The 13,986-nt window shown below is 37.8% G+C and overlaps 2 protein-coding genes across 4 annotated transcripts in view; one reads left to right on the top strand and one right to left on the bottom strand.

The window, feature by feature from the left end:
- The window catches only part of nid2a (nidogen 2a (osteonidogen)), a gene marked incomplete at its 3' end in the record, with an annotated part of 39,676 nt that extends 31,073 nt beyond the window's left edge, over positions 1 to 8,603 (top strand). Inside the window, exons 17-25 of one of the 3 annotated variants that reach the window (XM_079632744.1) lie at positions 581 to 808; positions 2,459 to 2,689; positions 2,931 to 3,100; positions 3,186 to 3,315; positions 3,390 to 3,561; positions 5,498 to 5,655; positions 5,834 to 5,957; positions 6,340 to 6,449; positions 8,423 to 8,561. In XM_079632744.1, coding sequence (XP_079488870.1) covers positions 581 to 808; positions 2,459 to 2,689; positions 2,931 to 3,100; positions 3,186 to 3,315; positions 3,390 to 3,561; positions 5,498 to 5,655; positions 5,834 to 5,957; positions 6,340 to 6,448 — 1,322 coding nt within the window. Of the gene's footprint in view, positions 1 to 580; positions 809 to 2,458; positions 2,690 to 2,930; positions 3,101 to 3,185; positions 3,316 to 3,389; positions 3,562 to 5,497; positions 5,656 to 5,833; positions 5,958 to 6,339; positions 6,450 to 8,422 lie in introns of all 3 variants that reach the window. The other 2 variants (XM_079632743.1, XM_079632745.1) reach the window with 2 other exon arrangements.
- Positions 8,604 to 8,857: 254 nt separating this feature from the next.
- On the bottom strand, positions 8,858 to 13,572 carry rtraf (RNA transcription, translation and transport factor). The gene is made up of 8 exons (XM_079632747.1): positions 13,267 to 13,572; positions 12,965 to 13,089; positions 12,739 to 12,838; positions 10,769 to 10,849; positions 10,230 to 10,318; positions 10,071 to 10,139; positions 9,548 to 9,596; positions 8,858 to 9,457 (listed from the first exon to the last, which is right to left on the bottom strand). Exons 1-8 carry the CDS (start codon positions 13,325 to 13,327, stop codon positions 9,303 to 9,305), a joined length of 729 nt encoding a protein of 242 aa, XP_079488873.1. The 5' UTR covers positions 13,328 to 13,572; the 3' UTR covers positions 8,858 to 9,302.
- Between the last annotated feature and the right edge of the window lie 414 nt (positions 13,573 to 13,986).

The following is a 13,986-nucleotide window of genomic DNA, read 5'->3' as shown; positions in this document are numbered from 1 at the left end:
GTTTAACTGCCCTGTTACCGGTAGGCGTGACTTGGGAGTGGCCTCCTAGGGCAGCGAAGCAAGTGCATTCTGGGAGTTGTTGTCTTTCATTCACATGAGCCAAAAATACATTTTCTGGCCTTTCTCAGTCTAGAAGGCTCCAAATTCAAAAATAATTTCACATTTCTACTACATAAATGACCCATTTTAAATACACATTCATCTTTCCAGAGGTGAAGTATCCCTTTAAGGCCCGGGTATACTTCATTTTCCACGTTTCGATCCATCTTTAAAGTATACAGTACTCCTTTGGCCACGAGCACAGAAAGACAAGTTCAGCGTGTGTGCACTATCTAGTGGTTTTCAAACACGTAAGTCACTCACATATTCGCTGTTGTATGCACACTGTCCGCGCGGTCACTAAGATTGGGTTGCACGTGGACAGTGTGCGCAGACATCCACGGACCCTCCTGATGATGAAAGTTACGTCACCCGGATTGTGCGAGGACCGTCACGGAACATGAACGGCCAAAGTTATGGGCTTTAGCCTCATCTAGAGAGTAGAATAACAATCCCTTGTGTATCTCATGTGTGTGTCCAGGTCGTCCCAAGACCCATTGTGAGCAGCACAGAGACAGTCTTCAGAGCGGAAACGGTGGTGTTCCTCTGGTGGGAGGCTTCATCCCTCAGTGTGATGAGGAGGGTCAGTACAGGTCTCAGCAGTGCCATGGGTCCACAGGTCACTGCTGGTGTGTGGACAGTAGGGGGCAGGAGAGAGCGGGAACCCGAACTCCACCTGGAACCCTGAGAATGAACTGTGACGAGCCTGGTAAGAGTGCTGTACGCGGTCACCTCATCCTAACAAGTCTTTAGTTTCCAGTGTCAAGCTATTTTTCAGGCCTGAATAAAACCTCTAATTTGTAATATACAGCTATGGAGTGGGATTTTGGTGTAATGGGGTTATACTGTGGAAAGTTCTGCTTCTCTAAGCAATCAAACCTACTAGTTGGTAGCTGGTGAATGATATGATAGCTAACAAAATCCCATAGACTTGAATGACAGATGGGGCCTTAGCCATATCAGCAGTTGCATTAAACACAGCAGCATTAACTAGTTTTCTGAAATGTAATGCCAAGATAATGTAACACAAAGTATAGTTCTATAAATGTACGGTACATCAAATTTTTTTTTTTTTAAATAGAACAACTGCATAGCAATGTCCTGGCAACCATCCCCCATAAACTAGCATCATGTCGCCAACTTTTGCATAGGTAAAATATCTGAAACACATTTGACATGGTCTCCCATCCAGTGTCTGTTGTTAGAATTGTTGTGAATTATGGGCTTTCTATTTTGCTAAGTAGTTTCTTATCATGTGTAAGCAATTACTCTAATCTGTAGCGGAGCTCACTGAGTCCAGTCTGTGTTCATCGAGATTGCAGAGCACAAGGAAAATATGTGCATTTTCGTCCATGTCAACACTTAATAGGTCCTGCAGTCCAAATTCAAAATATCAGAGATCGTTGTTTCCCCCGCCCCCTCCTCCTCAGACTCGACGCTCACGCGGGTTGCCAGTTTGAGAACTCGCAACAGGAACGAGCACTGTAGACAATGAAAGCCGAGGAGACTTGATAGATGAGAGTTGATGAGTTGATTTATCCACGTTTTAATATGCTCTCGTTCATAGAGATTTTTAGATGGATACCGAGGTTTTTAGGGTTGGGTAGAATCTGCAATCTCTGACCAGTTTGTTTGCTGGCTGCAATACGCTGTGTTTCCTACCGATGTGTCGAAAATATGGGGTGTCGAAATACTATTGGGTGAACTGGCAGTGGGCGAGATCACTCAGACCAAAACAAAAACAGACATTCCAATACGGAACGCACATTTCAAAGTAAAATAACTGGCTGTGGAAGTGTTTATCAGAGAAACGAGTATGTGAACTCAGCATGTTTCCTAAATATCTGCAAACATGTTATGGTATTTTTATGCTTTAATAGAGTGAAAACGTTACATACAGCACCTTTAAATATAAGTGTAAAAATATTTTAATTATTTTTCAATTAGTGAAATAGTGAATAAGTTACATACAGCACCTTTAAATATTAATTATATATTTTTTTATTTCAAAATAATATATATACAATATATATATATATATATATATATATATATATATATATATATATATGTAAAAATATTGTAATTATTATTTTTCAATTATTTAAATATATTATTATTATTATTAATAGAATGAACAATAACAACAATAATACTTAAAAGTAATTATCATAAAATCCATTCAGTACTTTAAAACTTTTAAATATCTGTTAAACATTTTATGTGTTTTTTTCTTGATCATGCTGGATAAAATGTTTGCTATTATCATTGTTCACCTGATAAAACGTGGTGTGGTGCTTGAAATGTATAGATATTTTGTGCAGCATCAGTAATATGTTTGTGGTTTCCCCTCTGATAGTGATAGTGGCTCCAACCCAGCGTCCAGAGACCGTCTGTGAGCGCTGGAGAGCCAGTCTGATGCAGCAATATGGAGGCCAGCCGAATTCCCAGCACTATCTACCTCAGTGTGACTCTTCCGGCGAGTTCAGCCCGGTTCAGTGCTATGGAGACAGCAGCTACTGCTGGTGTGTGGACCGAAACGGACGGGAAGTAGCAGGAACCCGCTCACAAGACGCTGTGAAACCTGCCTGTGAGTGTCGCTCGCTCGCTGTGAAATGTACATGTTTCTACAAATGACCAATTAAGTGTCTCCATGCTTGAACAAGAACAGTTATGATGCTTCTGTAGTGGTTGAATATATTATTATTATTATGAATAATCTGTTTTATTTCATTTCTATTTTTCTTATCACCTCATGTTCATATTCATAACAAGAGGCAGCAAAATGATTTATTTTTCAAAGCTAAAACAATCAATTTTCGACCGTCTAGGTATACCTACTGTGGCCCCTCCCACCATGCGGCCTCTGCCACGCCCAGATGTGACCCCGCCTCCAGCAGGCACGTTCTTGCTCTACGCCCAGGGTCAACAGATTGGAGTCTTGCCTCTCAATGGCACGCAGATGGACAAGCAGAGATCTTCAGTGCTGCTTGCTCTACATGTGAGACGTGCACAATATTGATTGAAATACTGAAGTCTGTGGCTTTGAGAAAAGTATACTAATTCAGTCCTGTTTACACTTTCAGGGCTCTATAGTGGTCGGCATTGATTACGACTGCAGAGAAAGGAAAGTTTACTGGACAGATCTGGCAGGACGGACAATCAATCGAGCCAGTCTGGAGCCAGGATCAGAATCTGAGATCATCATCAATACAGGTATGTTTATTTTGCTAGAAAAAATCTATGATTTATGGAATGGAATATCTTTTATATTATATAATCTTTTCCAGCTCTGACGAGTCCAGAAGGTCTTGCTGTAGATGTGGCCCGTAGGAGACTGTTTTGGGTGGACAGCACACCAGACAAGATCGAAACAGCAAACCTTGATGGAAGTGACAGACGTGTTCTGTTTGAGAAAGACTTAGTCAATCCCAGAGCCATCATTGTGGATTCCCCTACAGGGTATGTGCTAATCTTGCTTAAAGATGATCTTAAAGATATCTAAAACCAATACCAGAAGAAAACTAATGCTTCTCATTTAATTAAGTGTATGTGTGTGTGTGTGTGTGTGTGTGTGTGTGTGTGTGTGTATACAGTACTGGGTCAAAAGTTTGGAAACATTACAATTTTTTTATGTTTTTGAAAAAAGTTTCTTATGCTCACCAAGGCTGCATTTATTGGATCAAAAATACAAAAAAAAAACAGTAATATTGTGAAATATTATTACAATTTAAAATAATGGTTAATATACTTTCAAATGTAATTTATTTCTGTGATGGCAAAGCTGAATTTTCCGCATCATTACTCCAGTCTGTAATATTGATTTATTATCAATGTTGGAAACAGTTGTGCTGCTAAATATTCGTATTTATAACCCGAGATACTTTTTTCAGGATTCTTTTAATAATAAAAAGTTGAAAACGAACAGCAATTATTTAAAATATAAATCTTTTGTAACAATATAGACAATACCCTTCAAACGTTTGGGGTCAGTGATTTTTTTATTTCTTTTTTTGAAAGAAATCAACACTTTTATTCAGCAAGGATGTGTTAAATTGATAAACAATGACAGAAAAGATTTCCATTTTGAATAAATGCTGTTCTTTTCCACTTTTGTTGTTGTTGAGCGTGCTGGATCATTCAGACTGCATCATTACCAGGGGCATCTCTGCTTAATTAATCCAATAATTGGCTGATTTAATGAACCCTCCATCTCCAACTTCCCATGTTTCCTTAACAAGAATGCTCCAAAACCAAAAATCTGTTATCTGCTATTGTGAAAGTGCGATTGAGGGGAAGCGAGAGAACAGCACAAGAAGCGAGAGAGGGAGGAGGTCAGGACGTGTATGGGAGGCAGAGAAAATAAGAGGGCAAGGCTACAAATTGGCCCAGATGTTAGTGTTGCTTCAGTGTCTGGGCTGGCTCTCGGGTCTCAGGGGAGGCAGGCAGCGTGTGGGCCAGCAACTCCACAAACACAGCCATCTGCAACATCTGGAGCAACTGAACTGGTGTGGAGGACAGGAGATATAACACAAACCTCACGGGCCTTGAGAATAGCTGCAAATGTTTGTCAGTGCTGCCATTCGCGCTACGTGGTAGTTTGTTTTTGCCGTAACGCATAACGTCTGCATGCGTGTGATGGTTCCGATTAACATGCTATCTGGGTTGAAGTCTGATGCATCAGTTGAGAATTTTACAAAACAAATATTTAATCATACAAGCAGTGTGAAAAGCTGCGTTGTTTGCTGCTCCTCTTATAAATATCCCTTAAATCATTTTTTACCACACATGCTGTGAAATTGTGATTTGATGCTTAAATATCCTCAGGGAGGGACATAAGTAACATCCTTTACGGTTAGAAATCTTTTTTGCCCAGTGAGTGATTCAGCATTAAAAATAGTGCAGGCTAGTTTTTATTAGTTTCATAGGCCATGATTTAAAACATCTTGTTTAAAACATCTTGTTTAAATCAATGCTAAATAGAGCAGAACGGTTTGTATGTTTCCTGATTTAGCAAACCATGAATTGCAACTCTTGAAAAATCTCAAACTGTCTGTGAGCCATTTTGCCTCCCATGTCAAAAGTCTCAATCTAATGCAAATTATTTCAAGCTTTGACTTTACTAATTTGATCAAACTGTTAAACCTATATGGTTAAATATGAGATAATTAGACTTGCACATGCAAGCAAGCTCAATTATTAGTAATAGTTATTATTATTATCAATGATGCTGCTGAATATTTTTGTGGAAACCGTAATACAAGTTTACGTTTTTAACACAGACACACACACACATTTACAAACATTTATGTATCGCGATTAATCGATTTGACAGGACTAAACAAAAGTTCCACCATTGCCATAATGTCCTGACAAGTAAAACGTGATCTTTTCACAGAACCCTCTACTGGACTGACTGGAACCGAGAAGCTCCTAAAATCGAGAGCTCCTCGGTGGATGGACAAAACCGAAGAATCCTGGTACAGGATGGCATTGGACTGCCCAATGCTTTGGCCTACGACTCCACTACACGCCAGGTCTGCTGGGCCGATGCAGGTATGCGCTAAAGCACATGTAGGCTAGTTTTTGTACTGCAATATTTTGGGGTTTTGACATAAAGTCTGGTCCACTTTGATCTTATTCTGACCATGTAAATCTGAATTAGATACCACAATAACAGACTGGGACTGAAAAACTCATTCAAAATACGTTGATAACCTCTTTTTTTGGGCAGGAACCAAGCGCCTAGAGTGTATATCGCCTAACGGGACAGGGAGACGTGTGCTCCAGAGTAACCTGAACTACCCCTTCAGCATGGTCTCCTTCGCCAATCACTACTATTACACAGACTGGAGGAGGTAAAGCATAGCACATGCATGTCCTACACAAAATGACCAATTGAATCTTAACAACCTATCAGATAGTTCCATTCATTTTCCATTAAAAAAATGCCATGTTGGCAAGTCCTTCATGCTTGTTTCACTTCACATTCTGTAGACTTTGTGCTCCATTAACTTCCATTCATACTAAATATAAGCATTAGAGAAACAGGGTAGATAATATAGGTTTATACCTTTATAAAGTTTATTATTATTATTTACAATTGATTAAAAACAGAAGCCCTGAAGCTTCATCATATTTGTTGTGAGGTCCAGTTTGTCAAGTGTGACTGTACCTTCGTCCATTAAATTATTATAAAATAACTGATCTCATTTTATATTTTGTTCTGTGATGTTGTAGAGATGGGGTCATCGCTCTCAGTCGAGATAACCAGTCAACAGACGAGTACTTGCCTGATCAGAGATCTCATTTGTATGGAATTACAGTTGCTCCTCCACACTGTTTATAAGGTGTACAGATTTCTGTGGTAAAGTATATCATCTTTTTAGTTTTGCTAATATTTTTTCCATTATATATATATACTCTTTACACTTTAATGATTTCTGCTCAAAATTATTCAACCCCTTTCATGGCAAGCATCTTTAGTACTTAGTAGAACACCCTTTTGCTGTTAACGAGATGTACCAGACACCAGCTTCTGGCAGCGTTTCTGAGGAAGCTTAGACCATTCCTCATGAGCAATAGCCTCCAGTTCAGTAATATTCTTGGGTTTGTGTGCAGCCGCCTTCTTCAAATCCCACCAGAGATTTCTATGGTGTTAAAAGTCAGGTGACTGTGATGGCCACTGTAGAATCTTACAGGACTTCTTCTGCAACCAAGCCTTGGTGGAATTTGAGTTGTGCTTGGAATCTTTGTCCTGTTGGAAGGTCCAATGACCGCATGACGGTCATTGGACCGTTTTTTTCTCATCTTAATGTAGGTAATCAACTGGGAAGGTTTCATGGTGATATCTACTAGTTACATTTTTCACCCTATTCACCTGTAGTGTCTCGCCTTAACTGTAGGGAGTGTTCTTTTTAGCATATGCTTCATTCTTCTTCCTTCAGACATACCGCTGATCCTAAGGGCCAAAAGTTTAGTTTCATCGCTCCACAAAACAGAATCCCAAAACTTCTGTGGCTTATATTGAGCACTTTTCTTGTGCTTTTGGGTCAGTAGTGGTGTACGTTTTGGAGTTCTGGCATGGAAACCGCAAGCGTTTAATACGCGCCTTACTGTGCAAGCTGAAACAGCTCAGTGCCTGTTGCCACCAAGTCTTACTGCAGGTCTTTAGCAGTCACTTTAAACTTGAGAACGATGCTTCCAACAGTGTCTCTAGTAGGGATGTTAACCGATGACCGTTTGACCGATGGTTGACCGTATCAACGTTAACCGATCAAAGTTGTTGGTAGTCGGTTAAAAAAAAAAAAAAAGTGATCTCTAAATTAGTCTATTATAGACCGTGGACTAAACGCTACTACAGTTAGCCGTCTCATTCCAAGATATTTTTGTGTGAAGTGAACAAATCCCTCTCACTCAATTTTTCATAACTCGCCCATTTGTACTTAATAAACCAATAAAAACATTTGCCGCAAGGTCACAGCGTTTGGGTTCACGCACTCACAAGGTTTGTGAACAGTAAAGGCTACAGGCTAACACACTCGAGGTTAGAGCCAGGGCAGACGACAGGAGGAAGCGCGCAAAGAAAAGTAGTGTTTGGGACCATTTCACCAAACAGATTGACACAGATGTAAGTTGCAACTTGTGTGATACAGCGCTTAAATATGAAAATACATTACATCTACATTTCAGTGGTAACAGATAAGGTGATGATCATCATCTTTCTTTATTATTGTTAGCACCACCTCAAACTAAAGCGGCGTCTCTTCGGAGCTGTCATTTTCTTAAATGAGCCGCAGCAATGTTTCAAATGAGCTTCTAACGCTAGACAAACACCTTTATTTTCAACGCGATCACCTTGTACCCAAACCATTTAGAAACTAAGGAGCCATTTGACAGCACTAATATATAGTAAAGCACTCTGTAAATGGGATTCTGCTAGTGTAGTTTAATAACCTCAAGCAAACGTTTACCATGTAGCAAAATGTAAGTGACCTCTTTTCAAGCAAATAACAGGATAACATTTTTCAGACATGAGCTGTCAACTACAGGCACTTAAGAGAAAAGTACAAGGCACCTGCCTCCAAATCACTGTAGTTTTGACAGAGGCGATGAAACACTGGTGTTGCACCGGTACTTCAAAGCATTTCGGTTCTTTACAGACCAGAAAAAAGTCAAACAAGATTAGAGTAAGAGTTTGTATATCTGTACTAGCATATGAAAGCAGGCAATTTCTCCAGCTAGAAAATTAAATGTTTTCGCATTTGTCCAAACTTGGCTTTCTGTGAAGGATTTCCGACAAGCGTCCTGTTTTGTGTTATAGGGAGACACTAATAACAGAGCCAGCATTACATGGTGCTATTTTGGGCGAGCGTTTGGAGAGCTGGTGCTGTGGGAATCGCGGCAGAGTCGTGGACCAGGAGAGAGCCGATCGCGGAACCCGCAAGTCTCGACAAACGTCACCGTCAATACCAAAGTGCAAATTTACAAACATGAAAGCGTGAATATTTTCTCAAAATAGTTTTGTAAATTTGTTTTATACCTCATTTCATTCTACTGTACTTTTGTATGTGACTTTTTGTTATAAAAAAAAAAAACCTAACAAATAATAATAAAAATACCTTCAGAGTTTAGTTAATTTGTATGTTAATAAAAACACTATAACAGTATTTGGCGGGAAAAAAGTAAAAAAATGTAATTGCTTTGAACAACCAAAGTGGTCTTTTACCAATCTTAATTTTTTAATCCTTTTTATCTTTTGTAAGATGTGATATTTATAACAATAAAATGTGATTGAGAACTTTAACATGTCTGCTTTCATTATTTTTTGGCTCTGCAGAAGTTATTTTCTTGAATACAGTATACAGGTATGCACAGTTGGATGTATAAAGTTGAATTTCTTTCTCCAGGGGTAAAACAAACAGAGTCTGGCCTTAAAACTTTGCTGCGTTGCATTAAGGTTTATTATGCAACAACAAAAAAATAGTCCCGCTTTTTATTGTAGGCCATGTAAATTTTCATAAGTGCATTTTTTTATTTTTTTATTACAGGGGAAAGCAAATGCATAATAAAAATAAAAAAATCCAGTTTGGATTTCCCACAAAAATGCCTAGAATTCAAACAAAATATCTGTGGTGTGGTTAAAGAAAACAAAGCATGTCTCGTGAAGAACGTCTCTGCAGCAAGGTCCTGGCAGGACGTTTTTATCTGCCCACCTTTCCGAGGCGGTGATCTGTCTTGGGGTCAGCGATGATGGCCTGAACTGCCACGATAGCCTCGTTGATCTTTGTTTGTAAATCTCTGAGCTCCTCGATGTGAAGCAAGCGAAGAATTCTGGCCGCTTCGTTCAGAGACGCATCTGGAACGATCAAACATTCTTTGTGCTTACAATTCCTCCGAAAAGTCAACAGCATATGAAATTAAATGCAGAATGTGCGTGCGAACCTACCTCCGGTATCAAAGCCTAAAAGATGCTTGTCAAGAGCGACTGGTAAACCCTACGAAAGAACAAATAAGCTATTTTAATAAGCAAAATTCAGCAAGGATGCATAAACAGCTCAAAAAGTGACAGTAAAGACATTTATAATGATACAAAAGAACTTTAACTTTATAACATGAACTTTAAATTTAGCAAAGAATCCTAAAAAATTAAATGTATCAGTTTCCACAAAAATATTAAGCAGCATAACAGTTTTCAAAATTGATAATAATAAGAAATGTTTCTTGAACATCAAATCAGCATATATAGAATGATTTCTGAGGAATCATGTGACACTGAAGACTGGAGTAATGATGCTGAAAAGTCAGCTTTACAATCACAGGAATAAATGACACTATATAATATAATCGTTTTTACTGTTTTTTTGTATCAAATAAATGCAGCCATGGTAACCATAAGAGATTTCTTTCAACAACATGAAACAATCTTCCTGACTGGCCTTTTTCATTTCAGAAGAACATTGAATGCTCACCTCTTTTGCTTGACTGGCCTTTGCAATGGCATCAGGGCTCAGGCGTTCCTGAATCAGGATCCTAATGGCCTGTGATGACAAACATCAGAATAACTTGAGCTTAATTGCACTGGATTCAGACAAATATTTCATACCATCAACAAAACAAACCATACTTACTTTAAGCATTACCAAATAGTCATCATGCCGCTGAATTTTGAGAAGATTGGCGAGAGCTGAGACACCAGCCTTAAAATCTGGATTATTAACTAAAGAGAGAAATCACATTAAATATCAGTCCAACATATCCTTTAAATGCAAAACTTGTTTGACTTGGTTTAATTACTAATGACAAGAAAACATGACCATAAAAATGCTTGATAAGTGATTAGTGGAATGAAACCAACCACTCAGACCAAGACTTAATAAAGAAAAGAAAACAACAACAGCAGAGCCCAATATTTTCCACTCAGTGAACCCCGTCCTCCCGGTGTGTCATTATTTAGAGGACATCTGGAGGTTTCCTCCAGCTGTGGGACACTGGCTCGGTTCAGCCCACTCATTGTGGGTTGTGGAGAGTGGTGGGTGTGTAATCAGTTTGTTCAGACATGCTTGGAAAGCCACTTTAGCGATTGAGTTGGTTTCTTTAATCAGCCTCCTCCGTCTCATAACAACAGGACTGGAGACTGGAAAGACGTTTGGGGGGAGGGAATACTCACTGTCCAGATTAATTAATGGGTCAGCAGACTTTTGAGCATCATTGGCCTCTGTCGCAGGTTTGCAGTTGCGATATTTCTCGACTGTGGGATGAAAAAATAACATAAGTGGTCAGTGCGATGGAAACCAGAGGTTTCAAGTTAGCATATCTAGGGACATCTTGCTCTAAACATAAATGGAATCAAGATTGTGCAATCGAATGTGTGGGACAGCCGCAAGCTTTACATTTTATAAAAAAAAAACTTTGCAAATGCAGCCATCTAGTGGTTTGAGATTGAACATAATTGCTAAACAGCTTTCAATGGGGAAGTCTCACCAATAAAAGAACTAAATAGGTATGTTACGACTAGTGAAATACCAATATACAGTAGTCAACATTTGAAGTGGATCAAAAAAAGTTACTCAAAGTTGTCCTAAGACAAGAACGGGTATTGTTCCAAATTCATGTACCGGTATAACTTTGATGACAGGTTTTGATCCACTTCGAATGTTGACTACTGTATAATCATGGAAGTTAAGTGCCTAATAATTGGCCATTTTGTGCTTACTTAGCAAATTAAAGGCACAGTGTGTAAGTTTTGCGCTAGAGGTTGCTTATACAAAACAATAACAAAGGTGTAGCTTGATGAGTGAATAATGGCAGGTGTCGACTGGACTCAGGCAGATGTTCACGGATGAGTTAATGTATTAAAGTTTTATTAATTACTGTGGTATGAAGCAGGGCGGGACGATAGCCTGGGACTTTTTACTTTGTTGTTTTTATTTTGCTTATATGCCGCATTTCACTCTGTGGCTGTACGAGACACTTGTTGATGCACACCGCAGTAAGGTAGATCGATATAAGAAAATCATACATTAATTAATAAAAGCTAGATGACTTGTGTTGCTAAATGGCATGTAATTCATTTAAAAACATGAGATTAAAACAATAAGACTAACTTTGTTGGGCTATATAACAATGATTAGTTTTCTGTGGATAAATGTATCCGTACAGTTGCTCACCCGTTTAAAAAAACCCCCCACATATTAAAGTGTCTTGGTGTTTCAATGGTTTCTATGGAAATCAAGGGTTGTGTGGATATGACGTCATTGACAGGTGACGCAATGAGACGGGCCATTACACTGTACACTACTTTTTTTTATAATTATTATATGTCTATTTGTTTATCTGTCTATTATACGTCTATACGGCAACATGTAGTCCACAACAAATTTCCTTTCGAGGACAATAAAGTATACTACTACTACACTGGTTAAAATAGACTTCTCTGGATTTAAACATTGTTGGGAACATTTGGGAGAACGTAATTACACAAGTCAACAAAATACAGAACATTTTTCTAGTGTTTTTTTGGGGATATTTTAATCCAAAAATCTGACACATTGTGCCTTTAACTTAAGTTTTGAGCTTCTTCACTGTGACATGGATAAACACTGCTTTTTGAAAGTAAATAATGCATAAGTGTTCCTCTTATAAACTACCATTCAAAAGTTTGGGGTTAGTAATTTGAAAGAAGTCTCTTATGTTCATCAAGACATCATATAGATAAAAAAAATTAAATGTAATTTATCAATGCCGAATTTACAGCATCATTACTCCAGTCTTCAGGGTCACATGATCCTTCAGAAATCATTCCAATATGCTGATTTGATGCTCAAACTTTTCTTATTATCATCAATGTTGAAAAGAGTTGCATAATATTTTTGTGGAAAACAGTCAAACTTTTATCAGGATTTTTTTGACTGAGTAGAAAGTTCAAAAGAAAAGCATTTATTTGAAATAATCTTTTGTAATATTATAAATGTCTTTAATGGCACCTTATTATTATTTTAAAAACTACAACTTTTGAGTGGTAGTGTATATAGTTTAAATCATGCAAACGGCTCTCTAGATATTGATTGGTCTTTTAAAAAATAAAAATAAAACGATATTGGTCGACCACTGGTTTTAATCTCAAATAAATAATCATACCATTGTCTCCATATTCAAAACGAACAGCAAGACCCAGTAGCCAGTCAACGCTCTCTGGTCTTTCTTGAACACCGAATGGACAGTTCACATCTTGAAGGTACTACAAACATACAACACCAATTAATACATAATATATATAATAATAACGGTATAAATGACTTTAGGCCTACATATACACTAAACACATACATATGAAAATAAGTCTGTTGATATATATTAGTTTCACCTTTTCAAAATATTTAGGCCAGTCTGAGCTGGGAATATTCCTGAGATTTCCCCGGTCTTCAATTTTGTAGTGTCTGATTTTTTGATCTTCCAGCCAAACTATGAAATTTCTGAATTCCGTTTCATCTGGGTGAAGTAAAGAGCACACACAATATTAATAATACAATTAACATAGATTAAACCTAGTTGTGAACGATGAATAATCTCTATTAAACTCTGTTGGTTGGTTTTCTCCTGCATGGACATGATCAGTATTAGGAGCATGAGGTGACAACACGTCTTTCATTTCTGACAGATTCCTACCTTTACAGTCAAATCCAGTTGGGTTGTGATACTCTAAAGCTGAAAGCTTCCTACGAAACATCCCTCTCACTTGCTAAAACTATTTAAAGAAGTTAACAGATGTATGATTTAGCTAAGGAAGGCACAACCTGCTACAGCCTTCAAATGGCACTGGAACACCGGAAGTAAAATAACCCATATTATCTGTTTTCAAAATAAAGGTTTGTATTGAGGGAGGCGATGTAAATTAACTTATTTTCTGTACAACGACCAGATTTGATCTTTATCCTTATCACCACCATCTTTATCGTCATCATCATCATCATCATCATCATCATCATCATCTTCTTCTTCTTCTTCTTCTTTTTCTTCTTCTTCTTCTTCTTCTTCTTCTTCTTCTTCTTAATTTGAGGGCACATTTCTCCTGAAATATAATTTTGATATCAGTAAAATTCCAAATAAATTAAGATGCATAAACTTTCCTAAACTGGTTCTATTCTGCTGGTGGTTCGTTTATAAAATATAGAATGCATAATGTAAATTAATAGACATATAACTGAGTAAATGAGAAGTGTTTGTTCTGTGGTGTTAATTGAGAATGTGTACCTGCATACACAGCTTTTCTTCCTAGATAGGCTACAAGATTAATTAATGCTAAATAACACACAGCAGTATTTGAAAACATTCACTATTAAAAGGGAGTATTCTGTATGGATACTTTATGCAATGAAAAGGAATTCA

The sequence above is a fragment of the Phoxinus phoxinus genome (assembly GCF_949152265.1).
Source record: "Phoxinus phoxinus genome assembly, chromosome: 13".
In the NCBI taxonomy this organism is placed as follows: domain Eukaryota; kingdom Metazoa; phylum Chordata; class Actinopteri; order Cypriniformes; family Leuciscidae; genus Phoxinus; species Phoxinus phoxinus.
Note: the sequence above shows the minus strand (reverse complement) of the source record. Positions and strands in the feature narration are given on the sequence as shown.

Coding starts and splice junctions, on each gene's coding strand:
- rtraf (XM_079632747.1), bottom strand. CDS start 13,327: ATGTTTCGTAGGAAGCTTTCAGCTTTAGAGTATCACAACCCAACTGGA. Junction 10,850..12,738: donor TTTTGAATATGGAGACAATG/GTATGATTATTT, acceptor TTCATCCCACAG/TCGAGAAATATCGCAACTGC. Junction 10,140..10,229: donor ACTATTTGGTAATGCTTAAA/GTAAGTATGGTT, acceptor TTGTCATCACAG/GCCATTAGGATCCTGATTCA.